Here is a 26597-nt window from a genome sequence, read left to right on the forward strand (position 1 = left end):
GAGCTGAGGAAACACTGTACCTTTAATCTGAAGGATGCTCCGGACACGATCTGTTCACCTCAAACCACGCATCGATGCAGCTGGGAGGAGATACGAGAAACATCCACTTAATCACAGTCATATAGGGTAATAACAGTGTCATATAGGGTAATAACAGTGTCATATAGGGGTAATAACAGTGTCATATAGGGTAATAACAGTGTCATATAGGGGTAATAACAGTGTCATATAGGGTAATAACAGTGTCATATAGGGTAATAACAGTGTCATATAGGGTAATAACAGTGTCATATAGGGGTAATAACAGTGTCATATAGGGGTAATAACAGTGTCATATAGGGGTAATAACAGTGTCATATAGGGGTAATAACAGTGTCATATAGGGTAATAACAGTGTCATATAGGGGTAATAACAGTGTCATATAGGGGTAATAACAGTGTCATATAGGGTAATAACAGTGTCATATAGGGTAATAACAGTGTCATATAGGGGTAATAACAGTGTCATATAGGGTAATAACAGTGTCATATAGGGTAATAACAGTGTCATATAGGGTAATAACAGTGTCATATAGGGGTAATAACAGTGTCATATAGGGTAATAACAGTGTCATATAGGGGTAATAACAGTGTCATATAGGGGTAATAACAGTGTCATATAGGGTAATAACAGTGTCATATAGGGTAATAACAGTGTCATATAGGGGTAATAACAGTATTATATAGGGGTAATAACAGTGTCATATAGGGGTAATAATGTCATATAGGGGTAATAACAGTGTCATATAGGGGTAATAACAGTGTCATATAGGGGTAATAACAGTAACATATAGGGGTAATAACAGTGTCATATAGGGGTAATAACAGTGTCATATAGGGGTAATAACAGTGTCATATAGGGTAATAACAGTGTCATATAGGGGTAATAACAGTGTCATATAGGGGTAATAACAGTGTCATATAGGGGTAATAACAGTGTCATATAGGGTAATAACAGTGTCATATAGGGGTAATAACAGTGTCATATAGGGGTAATAACAGTGTCATATAGGGGTAATAACAGTGTTATATAGGGGTAATAACAGTGTCATATAGGGGTAATAACAGTGTCATATAGGGGTAATAACAGTGTCATATAGGGGTAATAACAGTGTCATATAGGGGTAATAACAGTGTCATATAGGGGTAATAACAGTGTTATATAGGGGTAATAATGTCATATAGGGGTAATAACAGTGTTATATAGGGGTAACAGTGTCATATAGGGGTAATAACAGTGTCATATAGGGGTAATAACAGTGTCATATAGGGGTAATAACAGTGTCATATAGGGGTAATAACAGTGTCATAGGGGTAATAACAGTGTCATATAGGGGTAATAACAGTGTCATATAGGGGTAATAACAGTGTTATATAGGGGTAATAATGTCATATAGGGGTAATAACAGTGTTATATAGGGGTAATAATGTCATATATAGGGGGTAATAACAGTATCATATAGGGGTAATAACAGTGTCATATAGGGGTAATAACAGTGTCATATAGGGGTAATAACAGTGTCATATAGGGGTAATAACAGTGTCATATAGGGGTAATAACAGTATCATATAGGGGTAATAACAGTGTTATATAGGGGTAATAACAGTGTCATATAGGGGTAATAACAGTGTCATATAGGGGTAATAACAGTGTTATATAGGGGTAATAACAGTGTCATATAGGGGTAATAACAGTGTTATATAGGGGTAATAATGTCATATAGGGTAATAACAGTGTCATATAGGGGTAATAACAGTGTTATATAGGGGTAATAACAGTGTCATATAGGGGTAATAACAGTGTCATATAGGGGTAATAACAGTGACATATAGGGGTAATAACAGTGTCATATAGGGGTAATAACAGTGTCATATAGGGGTAATAACAGTGTCATATAGGGGTAATAACAGTGACATATAGGGGTAATAACAGTGTCATATTAGGGGTAATAACAGTGTCATATAGGGGTAATAACAGTGTCATATAGGGGTAATAACAGTGTTATATAGGGGTAATAACAGTGTCATATAGGGTAATAACAGTGTCATATAGGGTAATAACAGTGTCATATAGGGGTAATAACAGTGTCATATAGGGGTAATAACAGTGTCATATAGGGTAATAACAGTGTCATATAGGGTAATAACAGTGTCATATAGGGGTAATAACAGTGTCATATAGGGGTAATAACAGTGTCATATAGGGGTAATAACAGTGTCATATAGGGGTAATAACAGTGTCATATAGGGGTAATAACAGTGTCATATAGGGGTAATAACAGTGTCATATAGGGGTAATAACAGTGTCATATAGGGGTAATAACAGTGACATATAGGGGTAATAACAGTGTCATATAGGGGTAATAACAGTGTCATATAGGGGTAATAACAGTGACATATAGGGGTAATAACAGTGTCATATAGGGGTAATAACAGTGTCATATAGGGGTAATAACAGTGTCATATAGGGGTAATAACAGTGTTATATAGGGGTAATAACAGTGTTATATAGGGTAATAACAGTGTCATATAGGGTAATAACAGTGTCATATAGGGGTAATAACAGTGTCATATAGGGTAATAACAGTGTCATATAGGGTAATAACAGTGTCATATAGGGGTAATAACAGTGTTATATAGGGGTAATAACAGTGTCATATAGGGGTAATAACAGTGTCATATAGGGTTAATAACAGTGTCATATAGGGGTAATAACAGTGTTATATAGGGGTAATAACAGTGTTATATAGGGGTAATAATGTCATATAGGGTAATAACAGTGTCATATAGGGGTAATAACAGTGTTATATAGGGGTAATAACAGTGTCATATAGGGGTAATAACAGTGTCATATAGGGGTAATAACAGTGTTATATAGGGGTAATAATGTCATATAGGGTAATAACAGTGTCATATAGGGGTAATAACAGTGTTATATAGGGGTAATAACAGTGTCATATAGGGGTAATAACAGTGTTATATAGGGGTAATAATGTCATATAGGGTAATAACAGTGTCATATAGGGGTAATAACAGTGTCATATAGGGGTAATAACAGTGTCATATAGGGGTAATAACAGTGACATATAGGGGTAATAACAGTGTCATATAGGGGTAATAACAGTGTCATATAGGGGTAATAACAGTGTCATATAGGGGTAATAACAGTGTCATATAGGGTAATAACAGTGTCATATAGGGGTAATAACAGTGTCATATAGGGGTAATAACAGTGTCATATAGGGGTAATAACAGTGTCATATAGGGGTAATAACAGTGTTATATAGGGGTAATAACAGTGACATATAGGGGTAATAACAGTGTCATATAGGGGTAATAACAGTGTCATATAGGGGTAATAACAGTGTCATATAGGGGTAATAACAGTGTCATATAGGGGTAATAACAGTGTCATATAGGGGTAATAACAGTGTCATATAGGGGGTAATAACAGTGTCATATAGGGGTAATAACAGTGTCATATAGGGGTAATAACAGTGTTATATAGGGGTAATAACAGTGTCATATAGGGGTAATAACAGTATTATATAGGTGTAATATGGGTGTGGGTCAAATAAGGGTGTACCTTGGGTGTAATTGGGGTGTATAATGTGTAATAGGGAATTAATAACAATGTAGAATGGGAGAAATACCAGTGTAATTAAAGTGTAATATGGGTCTTATAACAGTGTAACATGGGAATAATAAGGGTGTCAAATGTGGGTAAAAGCAGATTAATGTGGGTTTAGTAAAGGTGATTCATTAATTTTCCAAATGCCCATTTAAGGGTTAATCAGAACAATTCACATTAATGCACAAAACAATATGGCTTTCAGATATTCACAATAAACTGATCAGGGGCCTCGTTTATAACGCCGTGCGTAGGATTCACGTGGGAAGGTTGCGTACGTAGTAGAAATAAAAAAAAATAGGTACAGATATTTTACGATTCACCAAACATTCACCAACCATTGGTTTCCCTTTATAGATCACAATCGACTCGAAATGCGGTGCAGCTTTTGCGGGCTTCACGTAACGCCCATATTTGCCTCTAGAGTGGTGAAGTCACGCCCATCTACTTCCGCCCCATGGGACCTTATTCCTAAAAAAATATGTATTGAAGTCAATGGAGAGAGAAAACGTATCTTTCGATCCCGTTTGAATTGTGCCACGAATTACACATGATGTTTGTCAATCTTAAAAAATCATTTCCATGTCAAAAAAGACACAGTTTGTCGTAAAACTGTTGAAATATAAGACTATGAAAAATACACAACTAGAAAGACTACAAATCCCAGAGTCGCGTACATTAACGTTACACATTACTCGTGTTACTCACCGACACCTTGTAAAGCCGGCCCGCATAATGGCTCTTACGGAACCGACTAACTCCCCTTGTGTGTATGTACAGCTCTCAACATGCCCAGACTCGGAGTGATTTTCACCTCTTTTAATACTTTTCACTTCATTCTGAAAGAAAGAGTGAAATGTGCTAACGTGACGGCCATCTTGGTGTTGGTGACGTGTGCAAGACCAGAGATGTAGTTCATTGAGCACTTCACACAAAAAAATGTGTTACTTCACAGTTTTACGACACATTTTTATTTTTTTAACTTTTTATCTTTTAAATTGACAAACATCATATGTGTAATTCGTGGCACAATTCAAACGGGATCGAAAGATAATCTTTCTCTCTCCATTGACTTCAATACATAATTTTTCCAAAATAAGGTCCCATGGAGGTCCACCGAAAGGGGAGGGACTTCGCCTCTCTACAAATAGTCAAAGAAACGCCCATTCATTCATTCATTTTGACTAGGCTTGTTTGAGACACATTGCGGCTCGCCTCGAAAGTAGACGAGAGTAGCCGATCGCAGCCGGGGGAGGTGTCAAAAAGCTCGTCTTAAGTCGGACAGCTCGGACTCGGAGTCGGCTTGACTGGCTGGGTTTGCAATGGCGGAAATTGCGTTGGCGTTTTTCGTTGCAGATGAAGTGGATGCAATAGAAATCCCACATGTATTGTATGGAGAATGACATGATGAATAAACAGTGAGGGGTATGAATACACTAGATATCAGCCTGAGAGCAGTATGAACAGTGTGTATGAATACACTAGATATCAGCCTGAGAGCAGTATGAACAGTGTGTATTAATACACTAGATATCAGCCTGAGAGCAGTATGAACAGTGTGTATTAATACACTAGATATCAGCCTGAGAGCAGTATGAACAGTGTGTATGAATACACTAGATATCAGCCTGAGAGCAGTATGAACAGTGTGTATTAATACACTAGATATCAGCCTGTGAGCAGTATGAACAGTGTGTATTAATACACTAGTATACTGCTCTCAGGCTGATATCAGTGTGTATTAATACACTAGATATCAGCCTGAGAGCAGTATGAACAGTGTGTATTAATACACTAGATATCAGCCTGAGAGCAGTATGAACAGTGTGTATTAATACACTAGATATCAGCCTGTGAGCAGTATGAACAGTGTGTATTAATACACTAGATATCAGCCTGTGAGCAGTATGAACAGTGTGTATTAATACACTAGATATCAGCCTGAGAGCAGTATGAACAGTGTGTATTAATACACTAGATATCAGCCTGAGAGCAGTATGAACAGTGTGTATTAATACACTAGATATCAGCCTGAGAGCAGTATGAACAGTGTGTATTAATACACTAGATATCAGCCTGAGAGCAGTATGAACAGTGTGTATTAATACACTAGATATCAGCCTGAGAGCAGTATGAACAGTGTGTATTAATACACTAGATATCAGCCTGTGAGCAGTATGAACAGTGTGTATTAATACACTAGATATCAGCCTGTGAGCAGTATGAACAGTGTGTATTAATACACTAGATATCAGCCTGAGAGCAGTATGAACAGTGTGTATTAATACACTAGATATCAGCCTGAGAGCAGTATGAACAGTGTGTATTAATACACTAGATATCAGCCTGAGAGCAGTATGAACAGTGTGTATTAATACACTAGATATCAGCCTGAGAGCAGTATGAACAGTGTGTATTAATACACTAGATATCAGCCTGAGAGCAGTATGAACAGTGTGTATTAATACACTAGATATCAGCCTGAGAGCAGTATGAACAGTGTGTATTAATACACTAGATATCAGCCTGAGAGCAGTATGAACAGTGTGTATTAATACACTAGATATCAGCCTGAGAGCAGTATGAACAGTGTGTATTAATACACTAGATATCAGCCTGAGAGCAGTATGAACAGTGTGTATTAATACACTAGATATCAGCCTGTGAGCAGTATGAACAGTGTGTATTAATACACTAGATATCAGCCTGAGAGCAGTATGAACAGTGTGTATTAATACACTAGATATCAGCCTGAGAGCAGTATGAACAGTGTGTATTAATACACTAGATATCAGCCTGAGAGCAGTATGAACAGTGTGTATTAATACACTAGATATCAGCCTGAGAGCAGTATGAACAGTGTGTATTAATACACTAGATATCAGCCTGAGAGCAGTATGAACAGTGTGTATTAATACACTAGATATCAGCCTGAGAGCAGTATGAACAGTGTGTATTAATACACTAGATATCAGCCTGTGAGCAGTATGAACAGTGTGTATGAATATGCTAAGATATATAAGTATGAAAACGGTAAGCAGTATAGTATAAAATATATAGATATTAATTTCATGATGATAAACATTGTGGAACAATGATGAAAAATGGGAATGGATGTGGCGACGTAAAACTGACACAAAACAACAACAAACTTTTGCCAGCCAATGGGAGAGCTTCATCAGCAGCACGTGGTAAAACCACCAATGAGCGCTCAGCTCGAGATACCAGCGAGCCGTTTCCCATCAAGCATTTCGCTTCCGCAGCTCGTGGAGAGCAACTGCGCCAACTCGCCTCGCCTCGCTCTCAAGGCTGCGGGCGTCTTTGTCCCGCGAGATTTCAAAGTCTCATGTGGGCGAGCCTCCAGAGCAAGTCGGACAAAATGACTAACCATCATGCAACGCACGAGCAAGACGTTGATCGCAACTGCGCAGGTCTGCGCAGGTCTTGCTTGTCTCAAACAAGCCTACTGACTTTATGAAGGAGAGCAGGAAATGACGACCGAACAGCTAAAAAAGACGTCTCACACCGTGTCAGTTGTTGGTTATTTTGGGGAGGTGGAGATAAATCACATTGTTTGGTGGATGCCGTTTGAACCAGAGGAGCAGCATGGAGGTCGGATCGTCGCCAACATACATAAATAAGTGGTCCGAAAAAGGTCCATGACAAAAACAATACACATAGCCTTCCTCAGGCAGTGTGGTTGTGCCGGGGACAGGAGACCCCCCTTGATGAGAGACTGTAAGAAGTGATCGGGGAATCCCCCCGGAGTGGAGTCATGACGACTGGATCTGAATTATGTTTTCGTATTTGGTGGTTTGTGTCCCAGCCAGAGGTCGCGTTAACCGAATATTTTCCGTTTATGACGAATTTTTTTTAACAATGACGGACAAATCTGAAAGCAGTCCGTCATTTTGCCAGATTAGAACAAACTCGGAACAGCGCCAAAGTTTCCCCTGCAGCCTGTGCATCTCCCCCCCCCCCCCCCCCAACTCTATATCCACCAGTTAAAGGAAATACAACTAATGTGTTGCGTTATATTCGCTGTACAATTGACCACATATGGTGTTCTTAGTTTCCATACCTCCTGGGTTTTACGAGCGACTTATCCAGTCTTGGCAAACGGCATAAAACACGATTAAATGTGATAGTATATAAAACCATGCTCGTATCTACAACCTATAGAAAAGCAACGGCGTCAGTTTAGACGTAATTCTGTCCTCCTGCTTCCCGCATCATTTATGAGAAAACATGTCATAACATTAACACAACATATTCGAGGTGGTTTTCAATAACATATCCGTATTTATTTATTTCTCCAAGTGATGTGTTTGTGTGCACTGAGGAGTCGCAAACAGGCGTTTGTTAAATCATTTCAAGATTGGCTTTAATCAACGTTTGAAAATGAATTCTTCATATATGATAAATGAGAGGTAACATTTTATTTATGGTATTATTTCCACACATTTCTCTCCATCCTTCCTTCTGCCAACGCTGTCGCAGTTTCTCGTCTCTCCCGTTGTTGTGCTTAGTGCGTACGCATGGGTTAGAGTTTGCGTGGAGGACCGCACGTTTTCCCGTCAAGTTCGTTTTTTATAAATCGCAAACATTGCGTAGAAACTGGCGTACGCCATCTTTTGAGCGTATATGCCTTTATAAATGAGGCACCAGGTGCATACACAAAGGGAGAAATAGATGAATAAATAAAAGATACATTGAAATATAAAATTACATATTTTAATTAAGGAAAATACTTAAAAAGGAAGGGATTTTTATGTATATCATATTTGATACCCAAAATGTAGGATTATACCGTTTTATTTCTTGTTTTTCAGGAAATTCTACTTTTGTTTCAATAAGAAAAATAATATTGACATAAAGCACTCATCTGATCCTCTATGACTCTGCTGACACCTAGTGGTGAAGGACCGCCACGTTCCAAATGAAAATGTAGTTTCTGTGTGTTTAAGTAGAACAGAAATGTGAGTGTGTTGGAGAAGCTCGGACCCATTGTGTATTTGTAGTCCTTTATGTGTTCCCTGGACAGTGTCCCTGTCGGGGGGGGGGCATCCTACCCTTTGTGGTAGATGCAGAGGCAGGGAAGGCGGGCGATGGTGTCGCCCTGCTGCAGCTCCTCCAGGCAGATGGCACACTCTCCAGCATCCTTCGTCAGGACGTCCTCTGCAACCACACAGCCTCAGTTATCACTCACAGAACATTCACTAGATACTTCGTCTTCTCCCAGTTTCACACGAGACAACATTGAAAGACAATTCTTTGCACATTTCAGTTGTTTGAATTACACTTCAACATGCTACACCTTTGTTTGTGTCATTTAAAACAGCTATACTGTAGTAAGTGCTATCGTCTTCTTTGCTACTCTGAAGATGTTTGCCAACATGCACGACAATAGCACCTTTGAATATTTCCTGAACCTTGAGCCTTGTAATGTTTTCTCATTAACCATCTTTCTACTGGTCTTTGTTGTTTTAGGGATTTGAATCATTTATTTGAGAAACAGATATTTGTGGATATGCAGCATCAAGCTGGCTCTTTTCCTTCTCCTCCTGAATGATAGCCTTCTCCACGAGGGCCGGGTGTGAGGAGATCCCACAGTGCATTCAAACAGTTGATTGTGTGCAGGAATTCTTTGCAGTATTCCCACTACATGATGATGTGTTGTGTGGTGGTGGGGGCCGTGCGGTTGCTCTGGAGACAATGGGTTTCCACAGCAACATTCACAGCATCTGTTGTTCAGCCGTGGATGGAAACACTGACGGCCATCGTGGTGTTATAGAATACAGAGAGCAGGTAGAACTGAGAGAGTGAGCAGTGTTGCTAGGCCAACGCTAGGTGAAGGTTCAAATGTGCTAATTATGTTTAATCCTCATTTATTCTATTTCTCTCACTACAAAGTTCTTTCAACCACCTGTGGATATTCCTTTAGTTGATCCTTGTGCACCGCAGTAAAGAGAGATAGAAAGTAACCGTTTGGAATACATGTTCACTTAACTTGTGTCTTATTAGTTATATTGTATTCTTGTATTTGATCAGATGCAAAAAAACCTCTAAATATCAGCATCGGCCAAACAGATTTATATTACTCCGGCACTATATAACACCGGTCTGTTAAACATAAGATCACGTCAAGATGTAAGAGTGAATAATCTGCTGCCATATCACGCAGCTGATTGCGTGAGTGTCAGCCTCAGTCATAGTGAGAATTGAACACATGATATCTACCGCCCCCCCCCCACATCTTACGGTATGAACAAACCACAGCATGGTCGCATGACTGCACATCACCTTATTAGTAACTGCTGTTAAAAAGCACAGAGAAGCTCCGTCAGTGGGGGATTTACTGATGTGTGGAACGTCATCGGAAATAACCGAGGTGTTGACTTCAGATCTTATTCCACCATTACAAAAACCACTCAGAGGACTGTTGACTTTGAGACGAGGTACATGCCAACTCATTCCCAGGTGTTTAGGTCTCATTCCTGCACCCCTCAATGCAGACATATTGCATACAGTTAGTGGTCCATTTAAGGCTCTACTCAAATCATATTTTTTATGCATGATCAAGATATCATTCTGGTATTTCCAGAGGCAGAGAACTCCCTCCCAGATCCCATCTGTGTGTTGGCAGTATGTCCTGTACACTGGTGTTCTGCAGTGTAAAGAGGAAGTGAGCGTCACCTGCCAGTCATTAGGACTGGCCTTATGTAACAGTGGATTAGCCCACATAGGCCAGGTATTACGGGCTGCAGCTCAGCTGAGGGGAGGACCTTTTCATGCACGGACAGTGCCGCTCAGTGCGTCAGTAGTCCACACAGACAGACGGGGGGGGTAGTAACAGAGACAATAACAGCCATTAGCTTTGTTAGGAAATGTGTGTTGCTCTATTGCTCTCTGCACACATCACATTACACAAGGGTGGGTGGATATACCATCATATAGGCACTGCTGCACACTGGAACATAACACACTTTAAATTCACAATGACTGCACACTGTACATTTAGAGTGTTCATTCAATTATGAATAATACATTAGTGTCAAACACACATTGTTTATCACTTTTGCAACCATTTGGTGTGATAACACTTGTTATTTTGTCATGCAACTCCTGCGTTGAGCCAGCAGGTGGATAATGCACAGCAAGTCAAAGAAAGACATCCTCGTGTCTGTGGCCAGTGAGCAGCGAGCATTAGAATGAATGGGAACATCTTGTTGTAACAGCCCTGTGAAACTGTTCGGTGCTTAAGATTAAGGGTGTGGCGACCCTAGCTTAGCAAAGCGACCAGAAGGAAGGAGGGGTTATGGTGGTGTGTTTTTGAATTTGGGACAGAGCAATGTTTCCAGTATTTATGCTACGCTAAGCTCAGAGTAAGATGTTACACTGTCTCACTCTCGGAGAGAAAGCAAATAAAGCCAATTCCTGCCTCTGGTAAAGAGATGCTAAAGCTTTTACTTCTATCGATCGTACAAATTGATGGTTGTTTGAAAAGGTTCAAATGTACCATGAGAGAGCAGCGGTGGATATATTAAAGGATATTAAAAGAGCTTTGTGAGTGTGAAAATAAAGTGTATTTTCAGGCTAAACCACAAGTGACGAGGTGTCACCTATCATTTCCTGTTGAGTATTAAGCTGTGAGATTCTGATTGGCTGCGCCTGTCATCACAATATGTCAGACAGACATGTTTGAAATATGATATAAATACATGTTTATGTTGTGTATTCATTCAGACAATGGCACAGTTAATACTTGACATAAAAAGCACCAGAGAGAAGCGAGAGGAATCATTGCTCAATGCTGCTAAGAAAAGACTGTTGATGTGTAGGCCAAGCGGCAAACTCTGGGGAACAGCCGGGACGCCAATACGGAAGTGCCACACACTGCAGTTCATACATGGGCCGCTAGGGACTGGCTGCAGAAAGGAGCAGTTTCCATAGACCCCCATGTTAAAATGCCCAACTTTACAGCAGAAAAAAACATGTTTCTACCCATGGATGCAATAAATATTATTATCGATATAGTTAGATTCCACCTTCATGATTATGAATCTGTGAGTGAATTGTTTTCTAACACGACCCTTTTATTTATATTAGGTCTTAATGTCTTTGCATAAATTAGGGCGTGGTCATGTTGATGGACATGCCTCACTGTCAGCTAACAGCAACTTGTCCACTCTGCTAGGCTACAACCATAGAGGCTACAACGTTAGTTAGTCATAGTACTGTACTTGACCCTTTAGCTTTAGCCGTGTTCGTGGTGATTGTGCCTTTTAGGGAATATTGTTACAAATACCAGACAATTAAAATGTCGTGCTGTGCGCTTGAATGCACTAACAGAACTTCCAAGAAGTCTAAAATGATAATATTGTACACGTTAACCCCGTTCACAGGTGTTTGTGTGCTTGGTAGCTTAGCTTGTTACTTATTAGCCAGCTAAGGACGTAACCCTTTATGCATACATATACATTTTAGTTTATGATTCAGCCTTGGGTAAGACTTTTATAGTCTATGGCTATGACGCCCATAATGCTAAACGGGGGCAAATGTTAATAGGGGACCCAATTATCCCAGTGGTGGCCGCCGGAGCTAACGGAGCCGCAGGGGGCTAGCTCCAGCCGGCGTCCCGGTGCTAGCCCACTGCGGCTCCGTTAGCTCCGGGCGGTGGAGTCCGTCGTTATAACTGGAGATCAAGGAATGCAGCGAAACGCAGACTTGGGCCCTTTCTCATTTCTCTAACTCCCCTCCTCGACTCCTATCCTCGATACTTAGTCCCGCCCACAGGAGGTGCGAGCCGAGGAGCCGAGGAGGGGAGCCGAGGAGAGAGGAGGGGAAGCAGCAGGCGGTTGGAGAAAGGAGAACTCCTCTCCTCTGAGCGGTCATTTTAAAGAGACGTCCATACATGATGACAGGAGGCAGCAGCCTCTGTCTGATGGACAGATGTGTTCATGACGACTTCTATATTTACTTTGATTCATTCACAGTGCGGTGTCATGAGACAATAATAGGCTACAGATGCAGACATATACACACACATATATTTATATAAATATATACAATTTCAGAATCAAACAGAGCACTCTCATAATAACGTAACACTATCAGAGACTGGATATATCCCCCCCTCTCTCTGGTCGCTACAATGAGGAAAATAAATTACGGGCCAACAGTTGTATTTACAAGTATTAAAAGTAAGCAGAGGACACCAAACCAACTGAGACCTGTCTGTCCGCCGCATCTACGCACTGTACAACACACACACCTACACACTGTACAACACACACACACACACACACCTACACACTGTACCACACACACGCACCTACAGCTCCTAAAGCATATAATCAGGGTACAGCCGTTGTGTATTTTATTATGTGAAGCACTAAATGGTTAAAAAAAAATATCGACTCTTTGTTTTTAGATATCTACTAAACTAAAGCAAATAAAGAGAGTAGGCCTGTTATACTGAGTGATATAATATATTATACACACTGCTCTGCTTTCTGCACGGACCTCACAGCTGTTCTCTCTGTAAACATCTCTGTTCCCAGAAATGCATCCGTGAAGGAGCCGTGGAGGACCCATCAGTGTCTCCTCGGTTAGAGCTCCTCCAGATAGCCTCCTCGACGCTCGATGCTCGGTGTGCATTTAGAGAAATGAGATGTCCTTCAAAATGGCGCGCTGAAATTCATTTCCAGGGCTGAAGTCGAATAGTCCATTTAGCTTAGGAACCTTCCTAAAGGAGTGAAATGACCCGGAAGTCCCTCAGTGGCAGCCATGATAAGTGCCGTTCGAATTCTCTAGAATGATGAGAATGATAGGAAAGGAGGTTTCAAACTTCCTTTATAACCTCCTTTAGCTTAGGAACCACTGGACCTCCCTAATCGACAGGAGAGGAGAAAATGCTGCCCCACAATGCATTGCAGCCGCAGCATTTGCCGTCACTCAACAGTCGGCCGTTCATGGAAACAACCGATTATGACGGAGAAATGATATCATGAAAGTTACGGTGCTTATTAAGCATTTTAAAACATAGGTGGTAAGTTGCCAAAGTGCTTTGTTCTGAACGTTCATCAGTATTATAATCAAAAAGAGAAATATGAACGTTGAAATGATCAAATAAAGTCAACATTTCACAGTCTTTACTGAGCTGTGTGGGGTTTGTTCAACTTTTAAAAGATGTTTGAATGGTGATATACACAGTGATAGATGTTAAGGACTAACGTTTATAATAAATACATCTGTATTGATTTTTAGATCTTTAGTTCATCAATCATACGTATTGGGATCATTTGTATTAATGTGGACCGGAGGGAGAGGGTGACGAGCATAAGTTTCACTTTCCTTTTGTATTTCAATTCCAACTTTGGTCATGATGAAGAATATGTTTCTCTGTTGTCCACGTTCATAAAGCAAAGCAGCAGCATCAGAGCACGGTGCAGAGTCTCTAGATGAGGTCACAGTAGTCCCTCGTTCTTATTGAACATCCATGTTGTAGTCCGCTGTACAGAAAACTGTGGTTTCCATGGTTTCCCCACAGCAGCAGACGCACACAATGACGTCCGCTGGCGCATCATAAACACGTCGGATAGTGAAAGTGCATTCGGATTCTCTAAAGTACCGCAGTCTCTTCTCCTAAGTGCTTTTGAATTATCCTGTCCACTATCCCTTAACCCCGTGACGTTGCACTCAGAGGTCAAGGAATAGACGATAGGGTTAGAACTTAGGAGCTGATTTTTAAACTATCCGACTGCAGCCCGGGTCACTACCGGAGGACCGAGGAGTCGAGGAGGGGGATTTGAGTATTGAGAAGTGTCTTATCTCTGCTCACTCTGTTGCGTCGGTGTGTTCTCCTGCGTGTTGGCCATGTGTTGCACTGGAACCAGACACCGCAAAGACTTCAGCCGAGCACGTACGAACTGCGCATGAGTGAGTGGCAATAACTCTCCTTACCAGCAGGCGGCGGTAGTGTGTATTCGTCATTCAAAACAGGCAACAACCGGAAGACAGAGAAGAAGAACAGACTGTGAAAAAACAAACAACAAATAGCATGTGCGGTAGCTCCACCTTAGCATGTGTTCTGTGCAGGTGCTTGTTGAGGTGTGACGTGGTGTTCACAGCAGTGGATAACAGCTTCTGGCCTGGACACAGTTTGCACCTCACCGTCACATTCCTGTCTATTCTTCGGACGAACTCAAAATAATGGGCATACCTCCACCCCTCGAGAGTTATCGCTGACTCGAGCCATGTTTATGCAGCACTGCACGTGGAGATGTGGACGCGCAAGTCACGCAGATTACGTACATATAAACCTACAAAGTACTGAGATAGTAAATTAAAAAATAATTATTTGTGTGTAGTTGTATATTGCAATAATAACGTATGGTTGTCACAAAATCCCACGGCACACCCGGACTTGCCTCACGGCACACCAGTGTGCCGCGGCACACTGTTTGGGAACCACTGGCATAAACAATGATTTGTCAAATACTTTCATATAATCATGCTGACTGGAATTCAAATGGACTCATACGAGTGGACAGCAGCATGAGCGTGAGCAAACATCTGTACTTTCACTTTCCATCTCTTTTTGAATTCAAACCTTGGTAATGAAGTCATATATTTGCCACTGTTGTCCACGTTCATAAAGCCCACATTTAACAACATGATTATTATGCACAGGGTCAAGTATCGAGATGGGCTCACTGCAGTGCATCTATGGAACATTGTAGTTTCCCCACAGCAGACACACATCAACATATCCACTGGGGTCTCAGCATCAGGTCGGGACTGTCCTCACATCTCTCCGGACCCCAGGACCTTCTCACTGAAGTTAAGGGGAAGTTGTTGGGAAAGACATGAGACCTGATTGTCTCTCCTCACATCTCTCCGGACCCCAGGACCTTCTCACTGAAGTTAAGGGGAAGTTGTTGGGAAAGACATGAGACCTGATTGTCTCTCCTCACATCTCTCCGGACCCCAGGACCTTCTCACTGAAGTTAAGGGGAAGTTGTTGGGAAAGACATGAGACCTGATTGTCTCTCCTCACATCTCTCCGGACCCCAGGACCTTCTCACTGAAGTTAAGGGGAAGTTGTTGGGAAAGACATGAGACCTGATTGTCTCTCCTCACATCTCTCCGGACCCCAGGACCTTCTCACTGAAGTTAAGGGGAAGTTGTTGGGAAAGACATGAGACCTGATTGTCTCTCCTCACATCTCTCCGGACCCCAGGACCTTCTCACTGAAGTTAAGGGGAAGTTGTTGGGAAAGACATGAGACCTGATTGTCTCTCCTCACATCTCTCCGGACCCCAGGACCTTCTCACTGAAGTTAAGGGGAAGTTGTTGGGAAAGACATGAGACCTGATTGTCTCTCCTCACATCTCTCCGGACCCCAGGACCTTCTCACTGAAGTTAAGGGGAAGTTGTTGGGAAAGACATGAGACCTGATTGTCTCTCCTCACATCTCTCCGGACCCCAGGACCTTCTCACTGAAGTTAAGGGGAAGTTGTTGGGAAAGACATGAGACCTGATTGTCTCTCCTCACATCTCTCCGGACCCCAGGACCTTCTCACTGAAGTTAAGGGGAAGTTGTTGGGAAAGACATGAGACCTGATTGTCTCTCCTCACATCTCTCCGGACCCCAGGACCTTCTCACTGAAGTTAAGGGGAAGTTGTTGGGAAAGACATGAGACCTGATTGTCTCTCCTCACATCTCTCCGGACCCCAGGACCTTCTCACTGAAGTTAAGGGGAAGTTGTTGGGAAAGACATGAGACCTGATTGTCTCTCCTCACATCTCTCCGGACCCCAGGACCTTCTCACTGAAGTTAAGGGGAAGTTGTTGGGAAAGACATGAGACCTGATTGTCTCTCCTCACATCTCTCCGGACCCCAGGACCTTCTCACTGAAGTTAAGGGGAACTTGTTGGGAAAGACATGAGACCTGATTGTTTTGACAGATAGACCATAGTCTCTGTCTTCTTTCATGTCAAATCACGGTACCTTCATGGCCCAAAATGCACTCATTTCCCAGGTGGGTTTTTACTCGGGTTATGGTTCCAGAGGTCAGGTAAGAAGCTCACTTCTTTCTCACTGTTTTTCCCTTTCAAACGCTCAGTCTTCAGCCCCAAGAGACACCGAGTCAAGAGACATCACAAGTCATACTGAGACAGCTCCTCTGGAGACACTATTTCATACGAGCAGAACAACTCCCCAGCACTTGATGCATGACACCAGCTGGGTTCCCCTTCACCCCCGCATTAGGAAATAGACTTTACAATCTCAATCAAATCCTCAGATTTGAATTCATCAACAATATTTGTGTATTTGATGGTCAGTAAATAAGGGTTTACAGTAAACTGATGCCAAAGGTTTTCCTGTATCAGACTGAATTTCCATTTGTTTCACTTCATTATTCTAGTTCCTGTTAGTGGTTTCTAGTTGAATTCCCTAACCAATCAGCAGCCAGCAACTTCTCTGTCCCGCCATGTTATTTCCCGTTAACAAAGAAGCTGCGGTTTTCAAAGCAGCTAAGTAACAAACTAACAATCAATTCAGATGACAACTGTGCTCGTAGGGTGCAAAGCATGCATTGGGGTGAATTCACCAAGATTGTGCAAATAAGGCAAAAATAAAATGATCAAATCAACAGAAAGGGTTAAATGTACATCTAACAGTTTCCATGAACTGTGTTGAAATGAGGTTATATGCAGACGTTTGGAAAAAGAGCATGCTTCCAAAACAATGTGGTGCAGCGCTAATATCCCTGAGTTACAGTCAAATGAGTCATGTTTTCAGAGTTGGCGGGAGCTGCAGTTAACCCGCCTGCATCTTTAAGGGGAATCCACTCTTTGATTTGGGTCCCTGTGGACACAGAGGATTATGTTTCATCTGTAAAATGTCCCACTCAGTCCATCATTTCTTTACAAACCACATGTTCAAGGATCGTTGGCTCAACATCAGGGTCAGAAGCGTATACCTGAGGACTGACTGCATAATGCTGCATGTCACTCACACAGCCCGCAATAACTTCTGCACTCAGGAGCAAAGGGCAACATGAACCCGATTGGTATGTTATTCAAATACAAAAGATAATCGTCATTAATACCTGAATAACAAGTGAACTACTTTAGATTACACAGGATCTCAGGGACTGTAACCAGAGGAAGAGTTACATATCATGTAAGCTGTAATGTCTATTCCTTTTGATTTGTTTCATTGCAACAGCACTTCTGTGCTTTATCACATAATACAGTAAAGTCTTGTTTATGTTTTTGTTTAACATATCTTTATTTATATCATAAGTCCAGCAGCTGTACACTTCTCTCACCAGCCTTGCCTGTCTTTTATTCGTAACGTTAAAAAGGAACACCTACCGTTATATGTCACTCTGGGTTTGGTTAAGCACAGCACCAGGTGCAGATCCATCTCTTCTGAGGACACAAACTTGGAGCACACGGGGCACTTGAAGCCTGGAAGAAAAGAATGACAAACAATGAATAAGAGAATACACTCGGGGGACAGATAGAAAGAAGACGATAAGGTTACACGCTAAAGGCTTAAACAGAGTTCTGGAGGTGTCCTCTCCTCTGCAGCAGTATCTGACTCCACTGATCAGTCGGTTTGTAAAGGGGCTTTCTTTGACCCCATTTACACGGCAACGTTTGCGTTTACGCACTGTATGCGTCTTCCGTTCACACGCATTCGATTAATTTAACGTGTCCGTTCACACGAGACCACTGGAAACGCTGTAGTACATATGCCGGGCCTGTAAGATACACCAAAAGCAGCGAAGAAGACCCCGGAGCATGGTTGCCCTTCTGTTTATTCTCCGTGGTGGACGGCGTGTGCTCCTGCTGTAGATCTCTCCGGTAGTCCACCAGCAGATGAAAAACACCCAGCTCTCCGCCTCTTCCAAGGGACGAGGGGACCGTGCCGCAGAGTTTCCGCCGGTCAACATGTCCGTTAAAGTTTAAATCTTCCGTACGAAATTAGAAAAATGCCGGTCAAAGGTCTTCTTTGTTATTTATTGAGCTTTAAAACAAATTGATAACGACTCTATATAATAATAATAATAAACGGAGCCTCTCTTTTCCTCCCCCTCTTCTGACAGCCCAGCAGCTGATCTCTGAGCAGGAGACGTGGGGAGAGGGAGACGTGGGGAGAGGGAGACGTGGGGAGAGGGAGACGTGGGGAGAGGGAGACGTGGGGAGAGGGAGACGTGGGGAGAGGGAGACGTGGGGAGAGGGAGATGTGGGGAGAGGGAGATGTGGGGAGAGGGAGACGTGGGGAGAGGGAGACGTGGGGAGAGGGAGACGTGGGGAGAGGGAGACGGGGCTATTTCATCGCTATCAGAAAATGATCGTAGAGGCGTACAGACGGAGCCGTTTGCCCCCCCAGAGCTCTCCGTTTGCAGATCTATCCACCTTGGGACCCGTTATCGTTTGCGGGGTCCGTTTCTATCGTTTTGTTACGGCCTCGTGTAAACGAAAGGGCTATACGCAAGAGACACTATGGATACAGCTGATATTTAAATGCATTTATCTTAACTATCCCCCTTATTTAAAGCAGTATTTCGTACCCTACTCGTCAAATCATCAAGTTAGACATTCTGTTCAGATGTATTTCTCTGTCCCCTCTGCAAACAAATCGATTGGCAGAAGAGCGTTCATGTTCAAAGCCCCAACAGACTGGAATACTTTACCTGCTGCCGTTAGATCTCTTGCATCATTGGGTTTATTTAAACATGCATTGTCATCTCACTTTCAACCGGTCTGCACTTGTTATTAACTGATATTGATGAAACTGATTTGTTCGACTGTCTCAAATTGTAATGATTGTGTGCATTGCTTGAATTTCACTTAACAGACTGTATGTGGTTTGTCTTGTGTGTCATGTTTTGCATTTTGTCTTTTTGTTTATGTATGTCTGTAAGTTGTTGCTATTGTCGGGACCCCCTTGAAAACGAGATGGTGCATCTCAAGGGGTTTATCCCAATCAATAAAAATGTCTATATACAACCCGTTTCGTCCTGGTGTAAAAGGGGTCTGAGTTGTCTGTCCAGCCTCAGTAGCTACTGGTGCTGATTAGCTGGGGTAACACACCACCATCAAAAGACACATTGAGTTGTATTGGGGTATCATCAGGGTAACAGCCATATTTATTTAGCTTAGAATGATTCTGATTTTAATGTTTCATTTATATTACATAAGATATTCATTAAATATTACCCCATGTATTGAATTCTATATATTTCTGGTTGTCAGGAATCTAATTGGGTCAACTTAAATTCAATCATTTGGACTATGTTGCGACAACATCATGACTGGGCTCTTAGAAAGCTCTGGGAGGTAGGGGGGAGGTTTGTGACGCTAAACATTCTGAAGAGATAATAATAATAATAAGTTTATTTAGTATAGCACCTTTCACAGAAATACAATTCACAACGTGCTTAAAAAGAAAAAAGGTAAAAAAATCAGACTACAGAAACATGAAGACAATAAAATGTGCCAGAAGGTTTACATACAAAACGAAACAAAGAGTCCCAAAAGGAACAAACTAAAGAACTTCACATCAAGTGTGATGAGAAGTGAACTGTACAGCTATTGGTTCACTCTCTAGTGACTTGTTACATCAATCTCTAATAACAGAAACATTACCGTGGAACTCTTCGGATTCTAACTTTGTAACAGTTTTCGCCAGCTTGAGGCCATCCGGGGCAAGGGCTCCCTCAACAAAAGCACTGGAATCTTTCCATTGCATTTTCGGGAATGTTGCAGAAAATGAGATCATAAACGCACGTTAAGATACTTACACGTTTTGTTCAGCACAATACCTTCACTTATTAACACCACTATTATAATAGTTAAAGCAACAATATAATAGCCAGCTTATATGGCCAATATAATGTAACAAAACCACATCAGAGTAACCTCAGTTCACCACAGCGAAGCTAAAGGCGGCTAATGTTGGTAAGTAAACAACTAAGTAAAAACTTCAGACTTTCAACAGTGGGCTATATAGAGAACCGCAGTGACGCGTCCTAAAACCCGGATGTAAACTTCTTCCGGTTCCCTCGTCAAAAACGCAATGCAATTTCTCCATAGGATTTTGGAAAATAGCTTGAAATAAGGTCTGTGGTTGACACACATTTAAGAGAAGGATCACGTTTTGTTCAGCCGGATAATCTCCACATGTCTCTCCTACTTTTATAATTTTGGAATCATAAATCTAGTCGCCAAAAGCGAAATGCTAACGTTATGCTATAAACGAACACCAGCCAGTACAGCAGCAGGGTCGCACGACTTCAACGTCACGCCAACTTAAGATCGTTTCAACTGACTTGCACTGAAACTGCACTTTGAACACTTTAAATATATTAACATTTTAAACTGTATACCCCGTTTATCTAGGCCCTTTTTGTTTTATGTATAGGCTACATGTCACACTGTGGGAAACGATATCTCTGGATGTATAACACATGTAGAATTTGTTTACAATAAAGCTGACTTTGACTTCCGCGTGCTTGCATATTTTAACAAAGCTTTTCATTTTAGCCACACTGAATTTAACTAGAAGTCATGGCTGTGTCAATTACCAGTCTGATATCGTTTTACAAAGATGACAAGAAGAATGGAGATAGAGGAGAGAACCACTACAAGTCAGGACACGGGCAGCCTAGATGAAGGTGTGCTTACCGGTGTTGTCAGGGCTAGCATGAGGGACAAGGTTTATAGAGTGTCGGTGAGTAGTTATAGCAAGAGTACCGTTAACCTAGAGTTAATTTATTCACATTAATTCCCATCAACAAATCCATTTTATGTGTCACATGAAATCTTTATTAGGCAAGGCAAGTTTATTTATATAGCACTTTTCAACACATGGCAATTCAAAGTGCTTTACAAAAAATGAAAGACATTAAGAAAATGGCATTTAAAATCAGTCATTAAAAAGAAAAGCTAATCAAATAAACATTAAAAGAAAAAGTACATGGATAAAAGTTACAGTGCAGTTTAAGATGTGAATAGTTCAATTAAAAGCAGCGACAAAAAGAAAAGTCTTCTTGCTGGATTTGAAAGTAGTCAGAGTTGCAGCGGACCTGCAGGTTTCTGGGAGTTTGTTCCAGATGTTTGGAGCATAATAACTGAACGCTGCTTCTCCATGTTTAGTTCTGACTCTGGGGACAGGAAGCTGACCAGTCCCTGAAGACCTGAGAGATCGGGATGGTTCATCATTTATAAACCAGCAGCAGTATTTTGAAATCTATTCTTTGACACACAGGAAGCCAGTGTAAAGACTTCAGAACAGGAGTGATGTGATCCACTTTCTTAGTGTCAGTGAGGACTCGAGCAGCAGCGTTCTGAATCAGCTGCAGCTTTCTAATAGATGTTTTAGTGAGACCTGTGAAGACACCATTGCAGTAGTCGAGTCTACTGAAGATAAAGGCATGGACAAGTTTTTCCAGATCCTGCTGTGACATTAGTGTTTTAATCCTAGATATGTTCTTTAGGTGATAGTAGGCTGATTTAGTAACTGCTTTAATGTGACTGTTGAAACTCAGGTCAGAGTCCATGACTACACCTAGATTTCTGGCTTTATCTGTTGGTTTGAACATTGCAGACTGAAGCTCAGCGCTAACTTTTAAACGTTCCACCTTGGCTCCAAAAACCATTACCTCAGTTTTATCTTTGTTTAATTGGAGAAAGTTCTGACACATCCAGTCATTGATTTGTTCAATGCACTTACTCAGTGTTTGAATTGGAGCATAGTCTCCTGGTGAAATTGTTACGTAAATGTGTGTGTCATCTGCATCGCTATGGTAACTTATTTTGTTGTTCTTCATTATCTGAGCCAGTGGTAGCATGTAGACGTTAAAGAGAAGAGGCCCCAAGATTACAAATTGTACACACCAGACAACACAGAAATATCCATGAAATAAACATACAGTAGGCTATAATTGGGAAGGCATTACAAATGTAAATATATTTTAAATAATAAAACAATCCCACCACCACAGGTATCTACAGGAGAAGAGGGAATTCTCTCCACAAAATGTGAATGCCCATGTGGAGAATGGAAATGCAGTCATGCGGCTGCATTAGCCATCTTTGCCATCCACACTTTCAGCTGCACTGACACCCCCGTCAGTGGAAGAAGCCAAAGGCAGCTAAACGTACGCATTCAGTGGAGGAGCTATTTCCTCCAACCAATAACTCATTCAACCCGCTGAAGAGAGCCCACCTCCGAAGATCGTGACTGGCTGAGGGGCAGACTCGGGGGCAGGTTCTCAGGAATGTCTTGGCTTCTCTCCCCCGAGCCAGAAGAGGAACACTACAGCTTGGAAACACTTACTGTTCCTGAAATTCTCAAATCTGTTGGGCATCAGGGACCTGAGGCAATTGTGGCAAGCATGGCATTGTCTGAGGAGCAACAGAGGGCAATTCAGGTGGCTACCACTGGTCAGCGAACCAACCCAAACTGGCATTTGTTCAGGAAAGGAAGGTTGACTGGCAGCAACTTTGGAGCTGTCCTGAGGTCAAAGCGTGTGACTGCTTCCCTTAGTGCCAGGGTGCTAGGGCAACAACAGACCCTTGGTGGTGTTTGTCTGTACAGTGGGGGACTATGAATGAATGTGAGGGCGTCAGGGCATTCACCACTGCAACCCAGATGCAGGTCCATGAGTCAGGTTTGTGGCTCTCCCAATCAGGAGTGTTGGGGGCATCTCCAGATGGTCTGGAAGGGTCTCCCGCTGTGCTGGAGGTAAAGTGTCCCTACGGAGCCAGGGAAATCACAATTAGTGAAGCATTGCAAATCAAGGGCTTCTGTGTCAGTAAGGAAGAGAAACATTCAGCCTGCGTGAGGAGCATCCTTACTGGCACCAAGTGCAAGGTCAGCTTCACCTCACTGCAAGAAAGAAGAAGAAATTAAGAAATTGTGAATCGTTTTTAATTTACATTTACTCGCCTTTGCAATGTTGTGGTTGTTAGAGTGTTTCCCCCTAAACGCACCAGGAGCGTCTGCGCCGCGTTACGTTGCGGCTGCGCCACGCTGCGACCTCCTCCTGCGACCTAACACACCAGGCGCGTTTCAAAACGTTGCGGAAGCGGAGCGTCGTGTGTGCAGCCTCGCAGTTCTTAATTAACTTTAAAACATTAATATGTAGTTGTTACCTTCCACTCCACAAACTGCAGCGACTAAAAACCAGGCCTTGTCCTTTCTGATGTTGTCCTTGTAAAAAGCATTGGTTACATCGTATGGTGTGTTTCTCCACTTCCATTATGAACACCTCGTCGTCCATTGTGCGTATCGTAGTGGAGGTGTTGTGATGAAGGAGGGGGGTCTGCTAAATTAGTATATGTGGGGGATGGGCCTGGCCCGGATGCTCACCTTCCCACTTCCTGCGAGGGGGGGCTGCCTGCCCGACCTTACCTTACGGCTGCGCCGCGGCAAAAATAGGATTCATCCTAATTTTAGAGAAGCGCTGCGCCGAGCCGCTTCTGGGACGCGTCTGAGCCGTAACGCGGCGCGTGTGGTGGAATAGCACCCATTGACTAGAGTGGCCGCGATCCTTACGACCGCCGCGGCGCGGCCGTAACGCGGCGCAGACGCTCCTGGTGCGTTTAGGGGGTTAGGCTTCCTGTCAGCTCGTCTGTTGGGAAGATATAAAATATTAGTTTCATGGAAGTCACATCGTCACAAATAAGAGCATTAAGACATACAGTACATAGGCTAAAACAAAACATCTAAAGATATAACCTTGCACTTTGTCTCGTGAACATTTTCACTATTTTGACATTTTTATAGATCAAAATTGAACTAAAGAAATAAAGGTAGATTAATCCATATTGAAAATAGGTGTCAGCTGCTACACTAATTATAATAGTTATATTTCTTAATTAATTAAGATATTACTGTATTGATCCCAATTGGGAAAATGTTTGTGTTGCAGCAGCATAACAAGAAAAACTAAATATAAGTTATTATATATACAAAATTATGTGAGGGATGGAATATTAAATTGAATATAAATGTAAAATGTACATGTGATGTTACATCCAAGAGAAGCTATGGAGCAGAGAGTTCTCTGCCGGCCAGAGGTGATTTGTTATTAGTTCAATATGTCAAACTGATTTCCCTGACTACAATCTTTCTTTCATGGTGAAACGTTATGCTGCTTGTACTAATTAGACTTATCATATAAGCCACACAGGTTTTAATAGGATGTATTCATTATCTTTACTTATTTTGCGGTCTTTTCAGCAGTGCCATCTCTAAAACGGCGATACACTACCCATCATTTACATTTCACCGTGACATGGACAACAATGTAACGTCAGCTTACCTCATGGCACGAATCCAGACTCTCCTTTGGAAAACATTGGCCGGGAAACGATAGAACGGGCACGTTTCATGCGAAGACCTGTGGCTGCAACCCGGAGCAAAGCAACAAACCATTGCGTAGCTAACTAGTAGCGCTAGCCTTAGCTAACGTTAGCTAACGAAACAAACTGCCGAGTAAAATTGGAAAACACTGGTAATTAATTGTTCTATAATTTATAAAACTACGGTGTTAAAAATGACCATTTCAAAAATAGAGATTCTAATGGTAAGATATAGATATACAGATACTAAAGATACTACAGATAGGCTACTAAAGATAGGCAGGTACTTGCTTTCAAGCAGAACACAGGGGAAAACAAACTTAGCGGGAGTGTTTACGTGTGTAGGCGTAATGACGTACAACGGACTCGACCATTTCTGTAGTCCTATTCAGCCACTCGGTAACAACCATCGTTTTTCAGACACGTAAACTCTTCACAAATCACCAGTGGGGTCACGGCTGATGTATCCACTGTCGTAGAACAAAACGTGATTTATCTCTTACATTTGTGTCAACCACAGACCTTATTTCGAGCTATTTTCCAAAACCCTATGGAGAAAATACATTGCTTTTTTGACGAAGGAACCGGAAGTGCTAAAAATGCTAACTTACTTCCGGGTTTTAGGACGCGTCACTGCGGTTCTCTATTTACTGACATTTCCTCCAGGCCGGTGGAATTGTATTATCACTGGCCCCACCATTGTAACCACTGGCCCGGAGCATTCGTCCAAAAAAAAAAAAAATCGACTAATAATGAAGAAAATTAACACATTTGTTGCAATAGTCATTTATGCACTAACTACATTACTACTTGTACTACAACATTTGAACAATCAGTTCTTCCTCATTTTCCTCAATTGTTCATATTTGGTTTATTAAAATAACGATATTGTGCTCATTGTTAAATCATGTCTGCTATTATTATGAGTATTATTATTAGTATAATGCACTTTCTGCCTTCCTCTCATCAGGAGTTAGAAATGTAATGGCTATAGATTAGATTAGATCCTTCATTATCCTAAACTGCTGGGACATTTCCCTAAAGCCAATACCTTTATATTGTCTACTCTTCACTTACTGTCAGCATAGGTCTGCATTGATGTACAGAGCCGACAGAAGACCTTGTTTATACTGGCATCATATTGAGAGGTGCAGTGACGCGTCCTGAAACCAGGAAGTAGCTGCTGGTTCCCTCCACAGAAAGCAATGGGATTTCTCCACAGGGTTTTGGAAAACAGCTGGAAATAAGGTCTGTGGAAAACAAACCTGTTTGATAAATGCACGTTTTGTTCAGCCGGATAATCTCCACATGTCTACCCTACTTTTATAATTTTCAAATCATAAATCTAATCGATAGATTATAAAAGGGTTTTAGGACGCGTCACTGCACCACTAGAAGCCAACTCCATCGATCAAGCTGAAACTTTCTCTCCCTCTTCTTCTCATGCTCCCTGTCACTCTCCTTTCACTCCTCCGGTGACTTTCTTTTATTTGAAAATAGTTTTTTGCACGGCGCTTGGCCAGTTACCGTTGGT

General features: G+C 41.8%; 1 protein-coding gene across 1 annotated transcript in view; it reads right to left on the reverse strand.

Annotated features, from left to right (window-relative positions):
- znrf2b (zinc and ring finger 2b) overlaps positions 1-26597 on the reverse strand; it is a 60527-nt gene that overhangs the window by 3575 nt on the left and 30355 nt on the right. The window contains exons 2-4 of the mRNA XM_034103247.2: positions 18059-18154; positions 8743-8848; positions 21-80 (exon numbers count right to left, since the gene is read on the reverse strand). Coding sequence (XP_033959138.1) covers positions 23-80; positions 8743-8848; positions 18059-18154 — 260 coding nt within the window. The 3' untranslated portion in view covers positions 21-22. The remainder of the gene's footprint in view (positions 1-20; positions 81-8742; positions 8849-18058; positions 18155-26597) is intronic.

The sequence above is a fragment of the Pseudochaenichthys georgianus genome, chromosome 16 (genome assembly GCF_902827115.2).
Source record: "Pseudochaenichthys georgianus chromosome 16, fPseGeo1.2, whole genome shotgun sequence".
Classification (NCBI taxonomy): Eukaryota; Metazoa; Chordata; class Actinopteri; order Perciformes; family Channichthyidae; genus Pseudochaenichthys; species Pseudochaenichthys georgianus.